The sequence below is a fragment of the Anomalospiza imberbis genome, chromosome 6, assembly GCF_031753505.1.
Source record: "Anomalospiza imberbis isolate Cuckoo-Finch-1a 21T00152 chromosome 6, ASM3175350v1, whole genome shotgun sequence".
NCBI lineage: Eukaryota > Metazoa > Chordata > Aves > Passeriformes > Viduidae > Anomalospiza > Anomalospiza imberbis.
In genome coordinates this window covers 34,288,210-34,308,249 of record NC_089686.1, presented here as the reverse complement: position 1 = coordinate 34,308,249, position 20,040 = coordinate 34,288,210, and the positions used below count along the sequence as shown (strand labels likewise).

The window sequence follows — 20,040 nt, the reverse complement described above, 5'->3', positions numbered from 1 at the left end:
TATAAAGCATGAGAAGAATAATGTCGACAATTCTTTAAAAAGAGAAAAGAGTTTGAGCCTACATAAAGTATTTTAACAACAAAACCAACTGACAGACCCCAAATTTATTCAATTTCTCTGCAAGCTGTAATGATCAGACATCAGAAATCCATGTATAGCACATAAACAGTTAATAATACCTTAGCAGATGTTGTTTAATCAATTGTTAGTCTACTTATTAGATCTACTCACCAGCTTGCTCAATACCATGACTTAATAATTTAAAAACCTTTACAGCTGTTCTTAAGACATTACAGACAGGAGTTGTCTGTAGATTGCTATAATAACACTTGTAAACTACAATTTTATTAAGTCGTATTATATAGACTAAGCTACCGATTGGAACTGCTGCTTTATAGATGAAAGCAGAATTCTTGCATTGTATCAAACAAAATACACTTTAAAACAGAATTTGCCTTTTATACTTGCCAATGAAACTTTCTCCAGTCTCAAATTTGATACATATGTTCTGAGGCCCACAAAAAAGTCTTGATGAAAACTAAACAATTTCAGACAGGGCAGCAATGTGGGGAACCAAAAGGATTGTTTTTAGTTCTACTGTTTATGTAACAAATTTGAAGTCTTACTTCTAGACTTTAATACTTCAAAAATCTGTTTGCTTCATGTGATATATCTAAGTGCTTTTTAGAACACTGCTCTGCTCTGGAAAAGTTATCCAATATACACTTGTAAAATTACATTCCTCTGTTCTCAAAAATTTGATCACAATTCCCATTTAAAAGCTGGGTTCTTGCTATCTAATAAAATCTGTCACGTTGGCAAACTACAGTCTACCATACGTGTGAAATTGACTTGCTTTCTACAGCTACATTTAACTGGAACTTAATAAATATTTTTGTAGATTATATACAGTATAGAGATAACAATAGGAACCAGAGAGAATTCTGACTATTTACAAGCTGGCAAAACTACTGATTAAGTTAATAGTATTTCTTACAGAACTATTCTTATAATAGGGAAGCAAACTTCAATTCCACTGCTAAGTTTGCTTGGAAATACAAATATGAGCTAACCAAAATCTTATGTGCTACAAATTCCATCGACAGAAATTTTGCTCACAGCTCACTTGAGCTATTGCAGGACTGTTTTTTCACACTAACCCCATAACTTCTCAGTCTACTGACCTTTTATCCTAGTTTCATGAAAAGCAGAAACATATTCAGGTTTCTCCCATAGATTGTTTCCTAACTCCATCAGATTTTAACAGGGTAGACTAAGAAACTGTCACCATCACCATGTGACAGAACAAATCAAGCTTTTGCCCATCTGAAGGACCTGCAGCCCTCCTGTAGCACACACACATAGCAAATTGGTTGCTTTCAGGAAGCAGACTTATTACATATGCACAGTACAGTCTGACTTTCCACTGAGCTACGCTACACATTCATCTCTATCCACAAGCATCAAACTGTTTGTGCACATTTTCAGCACATGTGTATACTTTACCCATAAAATACCTGAAAAACACATCAGTCCTGGTCTAGGAACATTACATGATGAAGTTAAACAGTTCAGAAAATGATACTTGCATGAAAGTTCTCCATCTGGATTTCTAAATTAGTATATATATTTTTTATTTAAATATATACACTCACTAAACATAAGGGATCCAGATTAATTGTTTGGGTAGCTCTGCAGACTTGCTACCTGCTAATGTTCTGCAAGAAATTAAACCTAAGATGGTGTTCACCGACTAGAACCATCACTTGACTTCATACTGCCTCAGTAAAGTTGTACTTACTTCATCTTACTGATGAAGGCCACACAATATTTCTCTTTCTTTGCTGTATTCTCCACTAACTGCTAAAGACACCAAAGCATTTTCTCAGTGTTTATGAGGCTGGAGATGCAGTTGAAGCTCGATTTGTGTAACAGCACAGTTGTGTTTCAGTACGTAGTACTGAGTTGAACCCAAAAAGATCTGGAGAAGGTGAAGACCAAAGTCCCAGTTCAATGTTTTAGTCACATTTCAATTTGATGGTTTTTGTCTCTGTGGAGGCCATGTGCTCCTCTCCCTGCAAGCTGAGGGCAGGTGAATTAGGACCAGCTGCACCTGACTTCTTACCACCAGCAGAGAAAGCTCCCAGGTCCCCAGGTACAAGCAGCTCCATTTATTTTCATCAGTACAAGCCTCCTTTGCTTGCATTTGCCTGAGGAGAGTGTTTGCCCTTTACTGCTCAGCCTAATTACTGACTCACACTAATGGTTCATTACTGATTCAAACTGCTCAGTCTGTTGGCTGCATAACTGGGCCATTAGCATTTTCTAGAGGTAAGACTCTTGGACAAAAGCACGAAAAAAGCCACAGAATGGGCCAACTTGCCCACAATTGCAGCCCAGGATTTTCCTGCCAACAAAGCCTGCCTTTAAACTAATTTCTGACAGTTAAACCCACAAAAAGGAACCCAATTCTACATGCTTAATTGGCAGGAATTTCAAGTTGCTCATCTTAGGTTTCTCAGCAGGAATTTCAAGTTGCTCATCTTAGGTTTCTCAAACTGTTTCAGTGTTTTCTTATATGCTGCAAAACTCACTGAGAAAAAGCCTTTTGCAGCTCCATACAAGAGTCATGTCTACACATAAGACAGTAATTGTACAACAAGCTCAACCTGGGCTTTACTTTCTGCAGGGCCATCAGAGCTTACATTTCACCAACAAGTGTTCGGGCAATTGCAGCTGCTATTGTCAGCTTCTGTAAGAGGGGAACAAGACAAGTCAAAACAGGCCTGGAACGTTTTGCACTGATAAAGACTTTATAAAACAAAAAGGGAGTTCATGCCACTAAAAACTCTTCATGACTGACACAGAAAGGTACTCCAGCCCAAATTTACCCTGCAGTTGCATCACCTGTAAATCCCAGATTACTGGGATCCATCCTTTTCCACTTCATTCAGTTGGTTTTAAAATAATATCATACAGTGTCCAGAAGAGTCAATTACTACTAATGAACCAATATCCCCACTTCAATATATTTCCCCTTCACTCACTTTTAATTGACTCTGTTTCCAGTTTTAAGAAGGAAGACCAAGTGAATTTACAGAGATAAGCAGATACATGGCTGTTTTTTACATCCCTCTGATTCCTAACCAGACTACATTTAAAACCTTCTTGGTGATTGTAAAAGACCCTACTCCTGATTGCAATATGCTAATTCTGAACTAAAGCTCCAACACCTCCCAGATAAAGAAAATAAAATTTTATTTTGTTTCATGTTTACTTCTTTCGTCTCAAAGTATGGCATACTTTCCCTGTGGCTGGAAAGGAATGTTCTGCATTCTTTAGACAGGGAAGAAATCCAATAAGGTTGGCTCCAAGGAGGCCTTTCAATGCTTCTTAAAACATTAACATCATCCTAGTGGGAGAGACTGGGGAGATACAAACCTCTAGAGGACAGCATGCATTTTCATAGTGTCTCAGGACCATCAAACTAAGCAGCAACGGGAGCAAATTAATGCAAGATGCTCCTTATAAGCAAGAGAAATCTGCAGGTTCTGGATATCCTAATCTCACAGAAGAGCAATTAAATTTCTTGGGAACTTGTTCTTCATTTGTGGGACAAATTCAGCACAAAAAGGACATTGGTAAGTTTCTGAGCTGCAAAGTCACAAAGCAAGCATGCCCTGGAGGACCTGGGTTTCCATTCCACCTCATGCAAACACACCTCCATCTCCCCAGGCCCAGGTCTGTTCTGCCTTCCAGCAACTGAACACTTCTCAGACACAGAACAAATCAATATGGCCTATTTTAAAGTTTTAGGTTTGGTGCCAATTTAATTTGATTTAAATTACCTTATGGGGCAAATTGTATGACTAACTGGCATTGCATCATACAGCAATAGCAGCCATGTAAATATGGATAACCAGAGCACGGAATTTAGAAATAAAAAGTATCTCTTGCCAGCATGCTTGTTTATTCTCTGCAGAAAGCTCCACAGAACCACCTTCTGGATATATGTGCCGAGCCACAAAACATCAAGCCATTTTGTGTTCTTCTCATCAGTAGTGAGAGCCTGTGACTGGAATCATATGTCACCTCATATCTTCTGGTACTCCAACATACCTACTGAGCCCCAGAAATTAGAGCTCAACAGGAAGGAAAAGAGGGCAAAGGATCTGGAGAAAGAGTTATTACCAATAACCAGTTACTACCCATAACCTTTTTCTCCTTCCAACATTAATTTGCTTCTTCTAAAGGAGAGCTAATATGCTAGTAAAGCCCTCATTTATTACCCAGTAGCATAAGCCTACCCATCCACACTGCTCCTAAGGCAGAGCAGCCTCCACCCTTTTGCCCTGAAGACTTGAAAGGCACGAAGTTTATTAGCTCATATTTTACATTCCTGTATGAATGAGAAAAAAAAGAAATCACTTTTGAAAGTCTTAGCTATTCTTTGTTTTCCTCAGAGTATCTATTCTGTGCCAGATACGCTCTATAAGACTCTCACTCAGGGATGGGGCGAGGGAGGAGTCTGCTGTGCAATAGGAAAATTCCAAAAGCTCTCAAATCAGATGGCAGTTGCTCAAAGAGATATCAGAAGTTTCCAGGCTGGGCCTCTAGAAAAGAAAAGTCATCACTGACTCAGTTCCTGCTGGACCTCTCCTTATCCTGCTCTTTTTGTCACCTTGCAAAGGGCAATCTTTGCAACAAGTGTCTGAACACTCAGCTAGAACAAATGGTTATGTGCATGCTGGCTTGCCATCAGTATTCAGAGAAGCAAGACCTGCAGCAACCACCTCACTTCAAGAAACCCAGGCTGTTCTTGATTCCAGCTTCCTTCCAACAGGACCTGATACTGGAATTTTGAATTAAGGTAACTTAAGGCAAGAAAAAAAAAAAAAACTGATATGAAGGACAAATTCATTTTTAAATTAGTCATTTTCACCACTAGATGAAAAAGTAATGCTATGTCCATCAAATTTTAAACCAAATTATTACAGCTTCTAAAAGCCCTCTTGATTTTAAAAGACCCATTGAATAGCTGCTCATAAGTATTTTTCTAACATGATGGAATAGGGCTAGACTTGCTTATGTGTAGGTTTCTAGCAGATACTAACAGATTCAGAACTGCAGGACAGAAAGTTTACATGACTGCTTGAAGCATGCTCGCCCAAAGGGAAATGTTTCCCCTTCGACAGCTACTGCACAGGATGTTTCTGCAGCCACATGACCAAGCATACCATCCTTGAAACAGGATGCCACAGGCAGCACCAAGGATAACCAATTTATATTACAAATTTTAAATTAGTTCATACAATTTACAGTTTTCTTTTTGCATGCTTCAACCCCTGAGTTAATAAAGGGAGTGTGGAAGAAAAAACAAGTTCAGATGTTTTCCCCTTTTGCTCCTGTTTCTCATGAAATCCAATGTCAGCTGCTTTCAATTCTAGAACAGACCAGGACTACCCAGGTAAAAAGCCTACAAATAACTCCAAAATAATGCAGATTTCAAGAGCTATTTGATTTGCTTGTACTTCAGGCTAGACTGGCAATGACTGCATTAACAGAATTATAACCATGTGTTCAGGTGCCAGTTACACATTAATGCATAATTACAGGTTTAAAGAGACATATCCTTACCTAAAATAAGAAACAGGCTTCAGCATTCAGTCTCAACTAAGTAGTTTTCCTCACATATTTCTTCTCCTTACCTTAAGTTATAGTATACAAGCAATAGGCTGCAGAATAGATATGCTCAAAATACATCTCTACTCTGACCGGAGCAATCGAATCCCCATTAAGTGCTTTCAGGACCTGATTGACATTCCCAGCATGGAAGATGTCCTTCAAAGTATTGGCATCAAAGTCGGTGTTTTCCTTCGTTTTGAAGTGTCAGGAATAACTGGTTTACAGAGTTAGCACTAAAAATCCTGCTTTGCTTATCAAAAGAGGAACTTCTCCCAGGAAAGAGCATTGATCCTCACCAGCAGAAGTGAGGATGTATTCAGCACAGTTTTCCTGGAGTACGGAGACAAACTCAAAAGCTGACTCTCCACTGGGGCTAGAGGGGGAAAAGGCTGAAAATTAGGGTGTAGAAAAGGCCTAAAGACATATTTGACTGCTTCTCAATGTATACTTCAGTGGTCAACCCTCTCAGAACCATTTCAGTGAATGCAAGGCAGAGGACATGGGGAAGAGCTATGAATACTCACAGGAGAAGAACAATGACCCATCTAATGCCTTACTCAAGAAGGGCAAGGACTGACGACAGGAGTGTAAAGAAGAAGAATCAATGCCTGTGAGGTTTCCAAGCACTGCTAAGGCTTAATCCAGCATTGCTCCAGCTGGCCAGAAGGTTTTATGCGCTGTTAAAAAACCCCAACTTTCAACGCATACAAAGCCACAACCATGGCACTGGCACTCCTGTTTCCTGGAGTACAGATCATACTGACAGCCTTCCTAATCTCTAGGGATTTTACTGAGAAATGCTCAGTATGTTACTTCAAAGTGAACAAGCAGAGGTTATTCTGAACCAGCCACGCCTTTGGGAAGCTCAGCTTTCTTGTACTTCAACTCAGCTGAGAATCACAGAGCAGAGAACACCCTTTTCTACTCCACAGGGAGCAGAACAGTCATCTTATTCCTCCTCCTGAAGGGGAGCTCAAGTGGTAAATCCACCCCTGCACCCTGGAGATGGTTAGGAACCCATGTTCTGAGCTATCTTAAGGGACTTGGCTGTTGCAAAACAAGTTGGTGAAGCACAGGACTCCACTCACCTTTCCTTCCCGAATTACCCTGGCTTGATGGTTTATCAGTTACTGAACCTAAAGGGGAGAAAAAAAAAAAAAGAAGAAAAAAAGACATCCATTTAGATGCTGTATGATCACACAGAGCATATAATGTCACAATAATACAGTCAAATATCTCAACCCATAAAGCATCTATTTACATGTCAACAGCTCCATTTAAGACTCAGCCTGTGGCTTCAACCAACATGAAATGTATAAGGAAGTTTTATGCATTAACACATTAAATTGGGATAAGGGTAAACAAGAAATCTTTAGTAGCTGGATCTAGTGATTTGAAAGACCTCAACAGAGCATCATGCTAGTAAGAAACCTGGAATAAATCCAAGGGCAAGAAGGAAAGATCAGCAAGAGTCACTTCTTTCATTTGCAAATGTCAGGAAGAACAAATCAAAAGCAGATGGGGAGAGTGTGTAGGGAATGCAAGCACAGTATTCCAGAGGAAAGGGATTAAGCGGGACAATTTGCAGAAAATGGATTTCAACCAACCCCTGAACATCCCCAGCTGTTTGAAATGGGACACTAAGTAAGATCCAGCATGTACTTGAACAGAACACATCTTGGGTTGTTTATTATAACTTAGATCTTCACACAGTATGTATGATTCCATGCTTGGTTCTGCACGATGCTTTAGTGCTTCATCACAGTTTTCTGCTAAAACTTGAACAGGTAATAAAAGCTCTTCAAATAAATCCAGTACCAAAGTGTATAAAAATCTATTATAAGCCTTTTTTCTTTTTTTTTTTAACAGCTTTATTCACAGAAAACTGATTCTTCCATGCACCATTACTAAACAATTCCAATGATAACATTCAGGAAACATGGATCAAAAGTCAGCTTTAAAGAAGGCAGTTCTGACAGCCTCAAGAATCTGATCAAGACAAACTCTGAAGGTAAACTATTGCCTGGACACTTTCACTTGCAGATCAGTTCATCACAGATCTACTGCTGAATTACAAGTAGTAAGCACAAACTCAGTATTAGTCATCATATGTCTAACATCTGTGTCCTACAAGTACAGCATGGCTTTACTTTTTTGCAACATGACTTTATAAACAGCACAAGACTAAGTGGATAGATCAGTAAAAGTCTAAAAACTACCATACCAAAATGATATACTGGAAATGGTGTCATAAAGCCATATTCTAAAGGTTTAAGCCAAATTACTGTAGGATTGCACCTTACACTAAAATAGGATATTAATTTTTTTCTTTCCACATGCCTGTGAAAAACCAAGCATCTCCTCAAGGTACATTTGGTCACTGGTTCTCAGACAACTCTCCCACTCAACTCAAACCCTTATGCCAGTCACTTACTACCACAAGTATTAAGTGCAAGTTTGCTTATTACCACAGAACACCCTACAGCCAAGAGGACAGCGGGTAAGGTGAGAAAAAAATCAAAATCCCAAAGGTTTGACAGCTGTCATGCTCCTACCTAAGGGGCAAACACTGCAAGGTGTGAGAGAAGAGCCATACTAAAATCCCCAAGGTGCAGATTGTAGAGCATGAAGCCACGTGGCATCACCGAACATGCTAGAAACACATTTCTATGCTTACTGCCTTTTCCTTCTTCTTTATTTTTGGGGGGGAGACAGGACAGTGAGAAGGACAGCACAATTCCAGTGTTGCTGTCACAGCAGGACTGTTCACAACAGCTCACAAAACTAGACCACTATTGATCAGGGCCATATGAAAATCTGAAGCCCAATCTCATTCCACTTGAGCCATGGACTACCATATCGAATGGTGTGGAGAAGAAAGAAAAACATTACTCTTTTTTAAAGAAACTTGTGGATTTGGTCTCAATAAACTGCTGGGCAACAAAGTAATGTCAGGCTGAGCACCCAGAAACACATCACTTAATAAACACGAGAAACAGCTGGGTCTGGATCTTCCTCTTGTGAGCTGTGGTGTAAGCCCAGTGCTGTCCATCCCTATGACACAAACACAGGGACCCTAAAACTAAGCAACGTGGCCAAAAGACCCAAATTCTTTATAATAGCAGGACTCCAGAAACTAAGTTTTGCATAGAACCACCTTCGTGCATTAACTGAAATCACTCTGTACAAAAAATTACTCCATGTCCCACAAAATATAGCCCAAGAACCATTTCATTACAATATTGCTCATGGAAAAAATTTATCCCATCTGTTCAGCAAATATTTGGTGTTGATATGCACAGCAACACTGACTCTTGCCTTGGCTGCCCCAAGTTGTCAACTCAGTGGTTTTTCTTACTGAGCCTTGCAGAAGTGTCTGTATCCTAATTGCAGGGTGGACATGCCAGAGTCCAAAGTGCAGCGTTAAGTGGGGTAAACTGGCCAAGTCACCTGAAAAGACTGGGCTCTCAGAAGGATGCATTCACCCACGCCCTCTGGTTATAAAGTTAGTATTTGTTGAAGCCACTCCCACAGTACCTGAACATACAGGAGTTTTGTTCTGTACAGAAGAGCCGCTAATAGGCTTGCCATCAGGTGTCACACACCAGCAGTATCCAGTGTAGGTATGGCACTGCACCTGTTTAATAAAACAAAGAGCAGGCATTTCATTTCTCACTCTATCACCAACCACTTTATTATCATTCATCATCTTACTGAAGTCCCACCCCAGACGTATCACAAACACATGCTGCACAGCAAGAAGGTCTTACAGAAGACTATCTTTGATATCATTATCTTTTCTTCCCTCATCTCCCCCCACAAAGAAAGGGGATTTCTCCTACTCCAACTCCTGTAGCTGAAATTCAGGAGTCAAAAGAAGTTACAAGTAATCATCTGAGAACACTTTAGTTGGGAGATGCAGCAGTTGTGTCTCAGCTCATTCCACCCTCTGCTGCATCCCACTTACTGTTTACTATTAAAAACTTGTCCCGCTGCATCCCAGCTGGGTTATGGAAAGGCCACCCTATCCCAAAATTCCATAGCCACTGCTTGAGAGCAGCATCTGTAGGCATTTCAGAAGCATTTTATTCAATGACATGGCTGGAAAAGCACAATACTGACTTGGTTAACAAACTTTCTCCAGATAGATTTAAGCTCTATTGTGTTACTATGTCAAACTACACAGCAGGAGCAAGATCCAACGTGCTTGCTCCTCATATATTGACAGGGACTTAAGAACGTTTGATGAAGGTTCTAGTGAGTCAAAAGGTACACAGTATAAAATTCATCTTGATAGACTCTGAAGCTCTAATTCTGAGCTGAACATCTAGAGCTGCCCAGTTCCTTCCTTCACCACAAAAAGACACCAGAATTACAAATTCAGATGCAGAACCGCTCAAGTAAAAATAGGTGAGTCCTGATCTAGCAGACTGATCTTAGTAACATCTATGGAGATATTAATACAGGACCACTAAAATTTCATTCAGCCTAACAAATCTAATGACAGCCTTTGCCTCAGCTTCCAGAGCAGCCAGCAACAGGATGAAATTCAGGATGGCTCTGACATCTTTGAGATAAAAGTAAACTATCATTGTACAGGCATCTGTGCAAATACTAACAGGTCTCAAAATTCTTTCTAACAAGCATACTTTCAGTTGTAGTTAAATATGCACATCAGTACCTTGAAATGGTATAGAAGTACATCCTGTTACTATAGACTAGAGGTGGCTCCTTCAATACATTTCTGAAAAAAAGCCATGAAATGAGACCATTTCAGAAACTGCCTTTTTATTTTACTTGTAAAATGAATTCTGTCCATTCTCTCTTTTTCCAAACAAGTTCATTGAAACCAATTTCTAATTCCAGTCCTCTTCACACAGAAGAGAAGAGTGATGGGGTGTTTGTGCTGGTGCCCTCATTAGGGATCCTTCAGAGCAAAACCAGTCATTCCCCCTCGCTGACAGCTGGCTTCAATGCCCTAAGGTAGCAAAGTTTGTTCAGAGACTTAATGACAGATTTTTTTAAAGGCTTTGAATATCACATAAAACATGATCTAAGAGCAATTATAACACAGTACGTCGTGTTTTTCTTGGGTTTTACTTGTTTATCTTGGGTTTTACTAAAGTGCAAATCAATCATTTTGCCTCAAGCATTTACTTTCAGTAGCCAAAATCAACAGTCATCTCATGTACCCATGTTACTGCAGTCACTGTCACTGCTATTTGCAGATTCATTTTTCTTCTCTCAATATATCACAATATTGATTGCAAATTACTCAGAAGTATTATGACTATAATAAGCAATAATCAAGTTAGAAAATATTTTTTATTGCTCAATGTAATCAATTGAACACTCAAAACAAATGTGATGGATCTGCTCTGGTTTGTGTTTAGAATTTATCTTTGTTGATCACATGTACACAAGACTGCATTCCCAACAGCACAAAAAGCTGCACTAATTGTAAAAATCCTACCAAGGGATAGAGCTAAATGCCAGGAGAGGGTCTCAAATTTGTAGGGCAAGACCATCCCACGTTATGTTATACAAAAAAATCCAGTGTACCCAGCATTTAAAAAACTCAAGTATTAGTCACTTGATAGTCCTTTAGCCAAACCTTTGGAAAAATAACAAAGTACATGGCAGAAGAGTTTGAAAAAAAAAGAAATGTATTGACACAAATTCAAGATAGATGCATTAACTAAGAGTATGCTATGTAACACACCTCAGTGGAGAACTATGAATTACATACACTCATTTATGCAAGCGAAGTACATTACACCCATAAAAAAGTGAAGTAATTTAGTAAATAACTAGGCTAAGAAATGCTAGTCTTCCTTGGACTGGTATCCCATGACCTTTTCTTCCCCCATGTTACCATTAAGAAAAGAAAGAAATTGCCATTAGAAAAAGGAAGAAAAAAAATCGGAGACTGACAGCACTTAGCACTTTCACAACAACCACAACCACATGTTTTACTGCAGTACCAAAGGATTTCCCTTCTACTGATAACAGCTGCAATTAAAGCACAGCCATTATCCTAAAGGCCAGACAGCTAGCCATGAAGAATGGGCACTTCAGAAATCTCAAGAATCAGTGCAGTTGTTTTTCCTGAATGTCTTCATACTGAGACACGCTACCTTTCACCATGATACCTGACCAGGTCTCAGTACAATTTAGGGTCATAACAACAGTGGCCTACAGCAGAGAGTTTGCAGCTTAAAGGCTGGGAGGGAAGGTATACACTTCATCACTTACATAGGACTGGTATGACACTGAAAAAAGTGTAAAGGCAATAGCTGATCCAGTACCCTTTCTAAGCACCGTGTGCAAACAAACATAAAATGTCAACTATTTCAGAGCACCTCCGGCAATGAATAGCCAAAATTTGGGGGTTTACTTTAAAATTGTCCTTTTATCTTAAATTTGAGCTTTTATTTCTAAATAAAATATCAATTGTCAACCCAAAATTCAACCTCATTCTCATCCTACTCCCAAAGTAGTGAGATTTTTAAACACTTATCATCAGGAAAGTATGCAAGCATGATAGATGTTTACTGCACAGATCTAACCTGCAGTTATTGACTCTATCAAAATACATGTTGAAAAAGTGTATTTGAGTTTTTTGGCTCTCACTCTTCTAAAGCTAAGCACTGAGGCAGAGGAAGTACAATCTTATATACTAAAATATAATCTTACATACTTAATAGAGTTGATTGATAACCAAGCTACAGCTACAGAATGCCTGTTACTGCTGGAAAGGCACATGACAGAATTTGTTATCTCTGATTAACACACATCTGTTCAACAGCTGTATTGTAAGTTACATAATAGGAAATCAGATAAATAAAACCTGTAAATCATTTGAGGTCTTCAACAGATTCCCCATTAACATCTACATTTAAAAAAAAATCCAATTGCATTTTAAAGCACTGCAAGCAGTCAAATCCCTGATCACACAGAAGGACACTGTTCTTATTTTTCATGGAGAGCTAGGACATCTTACCTGTGTCTCAACTGAAGGATGAAAAGCATGAGGGACAAACCCAAGAAAAATTGCTCCATATCACCACTTCCCAAATTAAAAGTGTAGCAGCAGTTTCTCTATTCCACCCTGCCATTATAATGTGTGAAATCAAACAGCAGCCAATATACTGGCCGTACAATTAAAAACCTCTCATAAAACTCCTTACAATATGTAAGCATTAAAAGAGTAGTCACTGGGCAATGACGCCGCCTCTTAAGTCCCTCAGGGGAAAAAGAAGCCATTCTTTGTGTGTCCTCGGTATCTCACTGGAAATGCCAGAACCTGATTCCCAAGTAAAGCTTCTAAACAAGTAAGCAGCATCCCTTTATAACTATTTGACAAATGAGGATCAAGGGAATGTTGTTCAAATAGAAACTAGAAGTGAGAGAGAAACTGTATACACATATCATGGAGAGAACAGAGGCAAAGCAGGAATTCTGCGACGGCTGAAACCAGTTTCCATAGAGTTATAGGAAGAGGTAGTTTGCTGTAAGAGGCTTGAAGGAACCTTGGACAAGCACTGGGCTGACAACAGGAATAGAAACACTCAGACTAGCCTCTCATTGTTGTTCAGATGAAATGTTTAGCAACCCATTCCTATCTCATCACAGATCAAACAAACATTTCCTGGCTACTTCCACAATGGAGGGCAGAGATGAGAAGGGAAGAACATTCATTCTGTATAGAAAGCTATACTTCTATGAGAAAAGAAAAAATACATCCACTTTTTGAATGGCACTGCTGAGGCTAAGGGCAGGCAGCAGAGCTACTGACTGCACTCACAGAACCAGGCAAGGTTCCAAATCCTGGCTGCATCCAGGTGCTCCTTGTAAACACTGTAAAAACAGCTAAATAAATAGCTCCAAGCCAGCAGGTCATCTAGTCTGACCCAGGGAGCAGAAGCCAGTGTGACACAGCAATTCTTTAATCAAGACTTTCCTTTGTTCAAGCCTCTGAGGCTCAGCTAGAAAGTCCTCTGGACCTAAGTAAGTGGTACACAACCGGCACACTGGACTGATGGCCATTTACCTTAACTCTGCATGGTGATCCTCTGTTCTGGTTCACATGTCTTGCTGTAATGCTTAGACCCTGCATCTTGTAACAGTTTTTGCTACATTAAGAGCTGATCATTGTCAGAAGCCTGCATTACCTTTATAGGCAATTTTAGGGGAGCTATAAATTAGTCTGCATCTTGTGTTTAAGCCTCTTCAGGACTGCAGTTCCTTAAACAATTCTTGTCACTTTTTCTGTTCTCCACTCATATTTAATTCTTCACAAATGGTGTTGTGCAGTGTTGTGCAAATATTCCCACCAGGGCTTTATGCAGCACCCACCTCCCTCAAGTCTATGCACCACTCAAGAAATGCTTGCTCCATGGGAATTTCACTGTTCATTTAACCAGGGAAAGAAATTATCTGAGGCAAAAGAGCTTGACCAAGGGCATTCCCATCACACATGCTGACACATACGTTATTTTTAGTTCAGGAAAAGGGTCCTCAAGAGAGGCTTTCTGCTTCTGACACAGAATATGACACTTTGAAGCTAAGAATGACCTTACACTGTCACTTTCCTTAAGTATGACCACTCCCGCTTTAAGAACCTGTTCCTTTGCTATCTCGACTGGTACTTCTTTGAAGAAACGCCATAAATAACCAAAGTTCTTACCTCCTTACCCACTCAAGGTTTATCTTTAGCACAACATGCAAATGAGAAACATAATGAAAGCCACAGGAATAAAGTAAGTGTTTAAGTAGTAAACCTGCAGAGCAGAACTCAGAGAAAGCTACAGCTACCATATTTTACAGAAGGGATGTCTTTTAATAAATAAAAAGCCAGGACTGCCATCATTTAAAAACCAGATGCTTTATAAAGAGTTTTTTTAATCTAGCAAGATAGACTGTAATCTTCTGAAAGGAGAGGTGAATTCTTTGAGAGCTTATTATTGCTGGAATCTGAGCACTGAATAATGGAATAACAGACAGCATCCAGGGAATGAAGGACATGTCTACACAGTACCTTGCTGCATTAAGAAGTGAGTTTGTAATTCTGCCCAGCATCATGCTACACTAACCAATACAGAGGAGCAGACTTGGATCATGAAGTCACACTGAAGGCTGAAAGTGTTCCCCACATCTTTATAAAGGGCTGTTTGGGGAACTTGGGAGAAAATGGACATTTTATGTGCATTAGCATAGTGTGGAGTGAAACTACTGGTATGGACCATAATACAGATTACTCTTTCCAAGCAGACTTATATTACAAGATGTGGTAATGCTCTGGAAGCTATCTGATAATGCAGAACTGCTCTGATAGTCAGCCCCTCACTGATCCTCTCATAAGACCACAGGTTTGACTAACACACTCACTTTAAGAGAAATCTCAGTGCTGCACCAGGAGCCAGATTTTAAGAACCCTAAACTCAAAGAAACTCTCCAAGGAGATTTGCCCTCAGTCAGTTTTATGCAGACTTGTGAGGAAAAGAAACCACAACTAGACAGTCGAAGGTGACAGCAAACAGCAAGACATACCACAAAGTCCCACAAAACTACACCCCCAAGGCAGGATTAACATTATTCATGTTCATATTAATCTGTCTGTAACAGATCCCATTTAAAATCTCAGCAACCTTTTCTGAAAAACTGCTTGGGGAAAAACTATGAAGAATGCAAGTCTCCCTCAGCCCATGGCAACAAGCCCAATGGCACTAGGCAGCAAAAGAAAGTGTGCAGATTACCCACTAGTGCCTGTTGTTTATGAAGAACAGAGCACAGCAGGTTAAGTGCAGCATGGAAAAGGAATGGCATTTATGGAAAATACAGCATACCAGCAAAAAGGCAAAAGTCTTGGGAATACAAACTGGTTTTAGCCATGGCTAATTCTGTATAAGAGTACATGACCTCAGTTTTCTACAATTAATCAAATTACTCGTATCTAACAAACATTCTTATGTTGTGAATAACTCAAATTTTATCTGCCTTCTTATATTTCTGTGAGCTAATGTAGAGAGATTTTGTTATAGGAAATAATGTTCCCCACACAGACTGAAATATAAAGACATAGCAATTCCAGAGGAATTAATCAGGCCTGCTTCCCCATTTACAGTCATCCCATCATGCCTGCAAGCGGCATCACTTCTTCACCCTGGAAATCCATGTCACATTTGTAGATGCGCAAGTAGCACTAAAAGGGGATTTGATAAGATCTTTGCAATACACATACTCAACAATAAGGGAAGCAGCACATATGCTGCATATAAACAGTTACGACAGCCAGTGAATTGACAAGTGCCAGCTCCTCTTGATGCAGTAAACAAACCCGATTATACCTAATCATGCATAAGAAAACTGGAAAACTGATCAGCTGAGCAACAGAATCAGTGGCAACACTGACTTTGGTCTAAATTTCACAGGCAATGAAAACCAGACAGATCATACAAGTGTTTTAAGATATGCCTGATGTCTCTCTACAAAAGGGTATAAATGCAAGCCAAACTAAGGCCTTTGCCTTTAGGCCCTTCTCCCTTTCACCCTTGTTGCCACATCTAACTGTGGTAGATCCAACCCTGCAGGGAAGCAGGAGGAATTAAGTCAGCATGGTCCTCCTCCATGGCACATGCTCCCGCTCACAGAGCGGCAGAGGAGCTGTGTTCTCATCAGCACCCTTCAGCCCCGTCCAGTCTGCAGAGCATCCAGCCCCAAATTCACTATTGAACTGGCTACAACTCCAGGAGCTGGAAAGGGCAGACTTGAGCTGCTTTCAGAGGAACAGCCCCACCTTCAATGTTTACCCAGAGTGATTGCATTTTTGTTCTAATCAAGATAATTATGATGAACTACAAAAGCAACAGTTCAGTCTTGTTAAGGCCAAGCAGGTTCTCTGAACATAGTTACTACTACCTAATTCTCCCACATCTCTACTGCTCTTGTTTTTCAGTCCTACAAAAATTTCAAGAATTTCCAACAATTAATTAATTAGTTAAATTAAAAATCAGACTCTTTTGAAGTCTGATAGCAAGGACAACCATGTGGGCCTGAATACCTATTGTGTTCAGTAGGCTCAGCAAGGTGACCTGAAAGCAAGTCATCTACATCTTGAATGCATGCAGTAACAATTCAGACATTTGATATTCTAAATACATGCATGCATCTTTCTTTCCTCTCTGATCAGAATTTTTCTTCTACATAAAACTCCCTTTCAATAACAGTTACACAGAAAGGGGGAAGTAGCTGAAAAAGTCTCTCTAGCCAACTTTATATATCCCGAAACATGTGCATCTGCATTAGACTCTTGTTGGGATGGGGATTCCATTTTGAAGAGCACAGTGGGTATTTTTCCTAGAAATTTCATTGAGAGATGCTGTTCTGTTGTAGACTTCCCAACAGAGATTTTGGAGTCTAGATGGAGCAGCACTGGGTATTGGAACACAATAAACAACAATCCAGACCTGACTTCAGAAAGGCCTCCAGACTTCACAAGAACACAGCCTCCCTGTAGAGCAGAACCCAGGAGCTTCAATTTTCTGCACAAAAGATGCAGTATCAAAAATACCTCCATCAGATGAGATCTATTAATGAGTTGCTGCAAGCAAAACTGCTTAGACTGTCCACCAAAATTCTGGTTTTTATACATCTTTTTTAAAATCAAAATTTAATACGTTTTGACCAGAAGCTAAAGGAAATATTTGTCTCAAAAGCAGGTTGAAACTAGTTAGCTTTCTTGGACATTATTTTTTCACTTAAATCTTATGCAGGGACAATTACCTTAAATGCTGCAATATAACTGATGAAGCTGGTTTGTGAGGTATGTGAAACACAGGGTATTTTTATGAACCAAGGAATTATAAGAATTTCATTTAATTCCAGATACAAAGAGATCAGAGGCTTCCTTCATCACACCAGGTAAAACAAAAGCACTTTATTGTTCACAGATAGAACTGAATGGATGAAGAATGTGAAAAATCACTTGGCTGCCAACTGACACCACACAATTTTTGTGAGTAGTTTCATGCTGCCCCTCAACTGGCAACCAACACCGGCTAAGGAATGTGCCAAGGAAAAGTCCAGCAACTTCTCCACAATCCAGACACTGGTACCAACCTTCAAAATAAACCTGTCTGAAACAAAGCTTTATCAACTATACTATCAGTCCAGTTTATAAGGATAAAAATTTCACCTACTTTCCTCTCCAAGAGGTTGATGGACAGGTGATAGACATTTCAAAGTTGGCTTTCCTTTCCCCTTTTTTCTTGAACTATGAAGTTTAACATGGAACACTTTGTTCCATGTTGGCCCACTGTGCTAGCTTTTATAAACATTAGCCTCCAGTGCCAACACAATCTGAGAAGCTCTACACAAAATCAAATTTCAACAATTGAAAGTGCAGTGAAACTGCAAGAAACTGTAGCCATCTTCTCTTAACCCAACCTTCTCCACACAGTACAGAAACAGAAGGCTGCTCTAAAGAAGCACGCAGAGTTTGCAGGATGAATACAACTTTTTCCACCTCATCATCAAAAAACAAAAACAAAACAAAAACACTCCCACACACCAGATAATGGGAGGGTAAGGCTGAGGAGGGGAATAAAATTTTTGGTGGGTTATCACAAAAAAAAATCTTTCCTCTCCTATCCCTACAGGCATCACAAAATGTTTGAACCAAATCCAAAGTTCTTTACCTTTCTCATTTTTTTTTAAGCCAATATTGATTCTGTTTTGGAATTTTTTACCTGCAGAAGACCTTGCAAACAATGAATGTATCCTAAAATTTCTCCAAGAGAGAAGCTATCTAGAGTAGTATTAGATGCATGGAAAGGTAGGCAAAAAACATTCTGTGATTTACCTATATCCACAAAGTAGAGGTCAGAGGGTTGCAAGTTCTTGGCTTTTTAGATGCGTGCAAAACTGGGCAGACAGCATGAAACTGTGTCAGGAAACTGTGCATGACCCATTTTTAACAGCCAGTTCAGTCAGCACTAGGACACTGCTCAATGTGCTCGTGGTAACAGAACCAGGTATCACTCTTCATTTCTACCCTGCTTTGGCAAACTTCAGCAACTGAAGAGTAAGGAATCAAAAACCCAAACAAAGCAGTCTCATCTCCTCTCTGCCAGTCCTCCAAACCACTACAAGACATAGAGTACACGAAGTACCCTGCACAAGAAACAGCCTGAATAGACTGCTTTTTTTCCTGGGATAGATGAAGCAGAGGTAATAGCAGAGTCATCTGCATCCACCCTGCTCTGTGTAAGCCACAGCTCTCTTTACAGGCACCCCTCTTCATGGAAAAATTGACCTCCCCTAAAACTGTTTTTCTTTCTATGCAATGCTGAAGATTAATGCCATTTGTTTCTGTACTACACTGGAGCTGGATTCTATTGCATTTGTGTATGTCTTTTAAGGTATTGTGACTGAATCAAAACTTTCATTTGATTAAAGAAGTTCCCAGCTTTCAAATTTTTACCCAAGTAACTGGGTCAGAGTATGCACCCACTCTGCTATCATCACTTGGCCCTTAACACTGAATCTCCCATAGACACCTGAAGCCTAGCTGAATGAAACAAATAGAAATTTTACCTGCATGAAAGATCCATCCTCATTGCATTCTGGGATGAAGACTGCTTCCTGAGGCTTCTTTGCTTGTTCCAGTGCTTGAGCTCTTTCTAATCGACACTTGCTTTGGCCAGCATCTACAAAGAGAAAAGCAAAACTCACTCACATTGCAATTTAGCCTCTCCAAAAGCTACCAGATGACCTGTGCAGCTGCAAGAGAAAAAAAAACCCAAAACAAATAAATAAAAAGCATAAAAGACCATTACTGCACATTCATCAGGTAGATATGTAGCTACCACTCATGATCCTAAAGACAAATATGAGCCCAGACAATGAAATTAAAAGCCAGTTAATTAAGAGATGCCTAATTTCCTAGTCAATAGTTTTTATGGTCATCTAAGGATCCTGGAAGCTTCTTTCAACCAGCACTGGAGCACACTGTCCACACAATGAAAGGCCATTAACAGCCTGAAACTGGATGGCTGAGTATCACCAAATAATTCAGGCCACTCAGTGAGCAATGTGGAAAAGAAGTGATGACCCCCTCTTCTCTGAGAAACACTCCCAGGAAGATACTAAGATAGCCAATCATCCATATGAACTTCCACCTCTGTGTGGTTCAGATGAGGCAGATACGCTATTTCCTGTGCTTTCCTGAAACTCAGCTTTTACCTCTAGTCCCAGTGCTTACAGCCAGGTGTGCACGATAACTTTCACATTCATCAGTTACTTACGTTGGAGACAAGAAAAAAAACTTGCTCTGCAAGCAGATTTTGAGGGGTT

The 20,040-nt window shown here is 39.7% G+C and overlaps 1 protein-coding gene across 9 annotated transcripts in view; it reads right to left on the bottom strand.

Annotated features, from left to right (window-relative positions):
- Window positions 1-20,040, bottom strand: part of SMOC1 (SPARC related modular calcium binding 1) — a 159,477-nt gene that overhangs the window by 60,150 nt on the left and 79,287 nt on the right. For all 9 annotated transcript variants that reach the window (XM_068193247.1, XM_068193251.1, XM_068193244.1 and 6 more), the window contains exons 3-5: window positions 19,282-19,394; window positions 9,223-9,322; window positions 6,774-6,821 (exon numbers count right to left, since the gene is read on the bottom strand). In XM_068193247.1, coding sequence (XP_068049348.1) covers window positions 6,774-6,821; window positions 9,223-9,322; window positions 19,282-19,394 — 261 coding nt within the window. The remainder of the gene's footprint in view (window positions 1-6,773; window positions 6,822-9,222; window positions 9,323-19,281; window positions 19,395-20,040) is intronic.